Source organism: Haliotis rufescens, unplaced genomic scaffold (assembly GCF_023055435.1).
Source record: "Haliotis rufescens isolate VD_foot unplaced genomic scaffold, xgHalRufe1.0.p SCAF_1, whole genome shotgun sequence".
NCBI lineage: Eukaryota > Metazoa > Mollusca > Gastropoda > Lepetellida > Haliotidae > Haliotis > Haliotis rufescens.
This window is the reverse complement of record NW_025963779.1, coordinates 16,090,967-16,092,892: the sequence shown is the minus strand read 5'-3', so window position 1 is coordinate 16,092,892 and position 1,926 is coordinate 16,090,967. Positions and strand designations below refer to the sequence as shown.

The 1,926-nt window shown below is 45.3% G+C and overlaps 1 protein-coding gene across 1 annotated transcript; it reads left to right on the top strand.

Moving 5' to 3' along the window:
- Nucleotides 1-1,071: 1,071 nt before the first annotated feature.
- On the top strand, nucleotides 1,072-1,410 carry LOC125372329 (octapeptide-repeat protein T2-like). The gene has a single exon (XM_048382058.1). The coding sequence runs from the start codon at nucleotides 1,072-1,074 to the stop codon at nucleotides 1,408-1,410; it is 339 nt and encodes a 112-aa protein (XP_048238015.1).
- Nucleotides 1,411-1,926: the final 516 nt, after the last annotated feature.

Genomic DNA, 1,926 nt, shown 5'->3' with positions numbered 1-1,926 from the left:
ATCAAGAGTTATTATGTTCACGGAAACACGATTAACTTGCCACTCTATTCACGGAAACACAATTAAATTGCCACAATATTCACGGAAACACTATTAAATTGACACTATGTTCAGGGAAACACTATTAGATTGCCACTATGTTCGGGGAAACACTATCAAATTTCCACTGTGTTCAGGGAAACATTATTAAATTGCCACTATGTTCACGGAAACACTATTAAATTGCCACTATGTTCACGGAAACACTATAAAATTGCCACTATGTTCACGGAAACACTTTTAAATTGCCACTATTTATATGGAATATAGGTATTCACGATCTTCCTCTGACAACCGTAGATCTTGCACGAATGCATTTGCTTGTCCTTTTATGAACAAACAAATGTCATTTTATTCACAGAAACACGACATGTTAATGTTTTATTCGCTTTATGGAGGAGTGCTAACTTTTGATCACATGCTTCTTTAAAATTAAATTGCGTCTGGGAATACTGAGAAGTACTTGCCTTGAACTATCGACAGGATTTAAGTAGTAGCATTGTGCGTAATAGCAACCTTTTCCCTACCACAGATATACCAGTGTGTCCCCTGTTACATAGAGGCTATCGATCAGACAGTTTTGAGGTCAATATACAGATCTTACAAACGTCTCATGGAAGTCTTTTCTCCAACCAGACTACCTACACACGTCCTCACATGACTCGTGTGTTGCTTTAACTAGTATAATATTCTCAGAGAACTGCACAGTTTTGCGTCAGACATACGGCTCAATGAACAAACACACTAGTTTAAGACTTTATGTGATCTTCCTGTCAGCACATATACACGCAATGGTTACTTATAGGCATATAATCAACCGCGAAAACCTCGGAGAGAGAGAGTGAGGTAGACAGAAAAGGAGAGAAAGAGAGATGGAGAGAGGTAGAGGGAGTGAAGGAGAGGGCGAGAGTTGGAGAGGGGAGAGAGAAGAGGAGAGAGAAGAGGAGAGAGAAAGAGAGAGAGGGAGGGAGATAGAGAGGATGGGAGAGAGAGGCAGAGGGAGTGAAGGAGAGGGCGAGAGTGGGAGAGACAATGAATGAGAGGGGGAGGGGAGAGAGAAGAGGAGAGAGAGGGAGGAGACAGAGAGGATGGGAGAGAGAGGCAGAGGGAGTGAAGGAGAGGGCGAGACTGGAAGAGAGAGGGAGGGGAGAGAGAGGCAGAGGGAGTGAAGGAGAGGGCGAGAGTGGGGGAGGGGAGAGAGAAGAGGAGAGAGAAGAGGAGAGAGAAAGAGAGAGAGGGAGGGAGATAGAGAGGATGGGAGAGAGAGGCAGAGGGAGTGAAGGAGAGGGCGAGAGTGGGAGAGGGGAGAGAGAAGAGGAGAGAGAGAGGGAGGGAGATAGAGAGGATGGGAGAGAGAGGCAGAGGGAGTGAAGGAGAGGGCGAGAGTGGGAGAGGGGAGAGAGAAGAGGAGAGAGAGAGGGAGGGAGATAGAGAGGATGGGAGAGAGAGGCAGAGGGAGTGAAGGAGAGGGCGAGAGTGAGAGAGACAATGAATGAGAGGGGGAGGGGAGAGAGAAGAGGAGAGAGAGGGAGGAGACAGAGAGGATGGGAGAGAGAGGCAGAGGGAGTGAAGGAGAGGGCGAGACTGGAAGAGAGAGGGAGGGGAGAGAGAGAAGAGGAGATTGACACATAGAGATAAAGAAAAAGGGTGCGGTGAAGAATTGTTGTTTTTCTTGTCAGTTTAAAACATATGTACTAACTATCATAATGCAAAAAATGTTCTCACTATGCCTTTAACGTTTAAACCATAATGTTCCCAAAGCATTGTTTACGTTCCGAATGATTAAAGCTTCAGTAGGCTCTCTATGTACGTAACATTTAAGGTCAATTAATCAAGAGATATTACCCTGGAGCTGTATACAGCTGATATAGACCACGATAACACTGT

What these genes read in the sequence shown, in the direction of transcription:
- LOC125372329 (XM_048382058.1), top strand. Translation starts at nt 1,072, where the DNA reads ATGAATGAGAGGGGGAGGGGAGAGAGAAGAGGAGAGAGAGGGAGGAGA.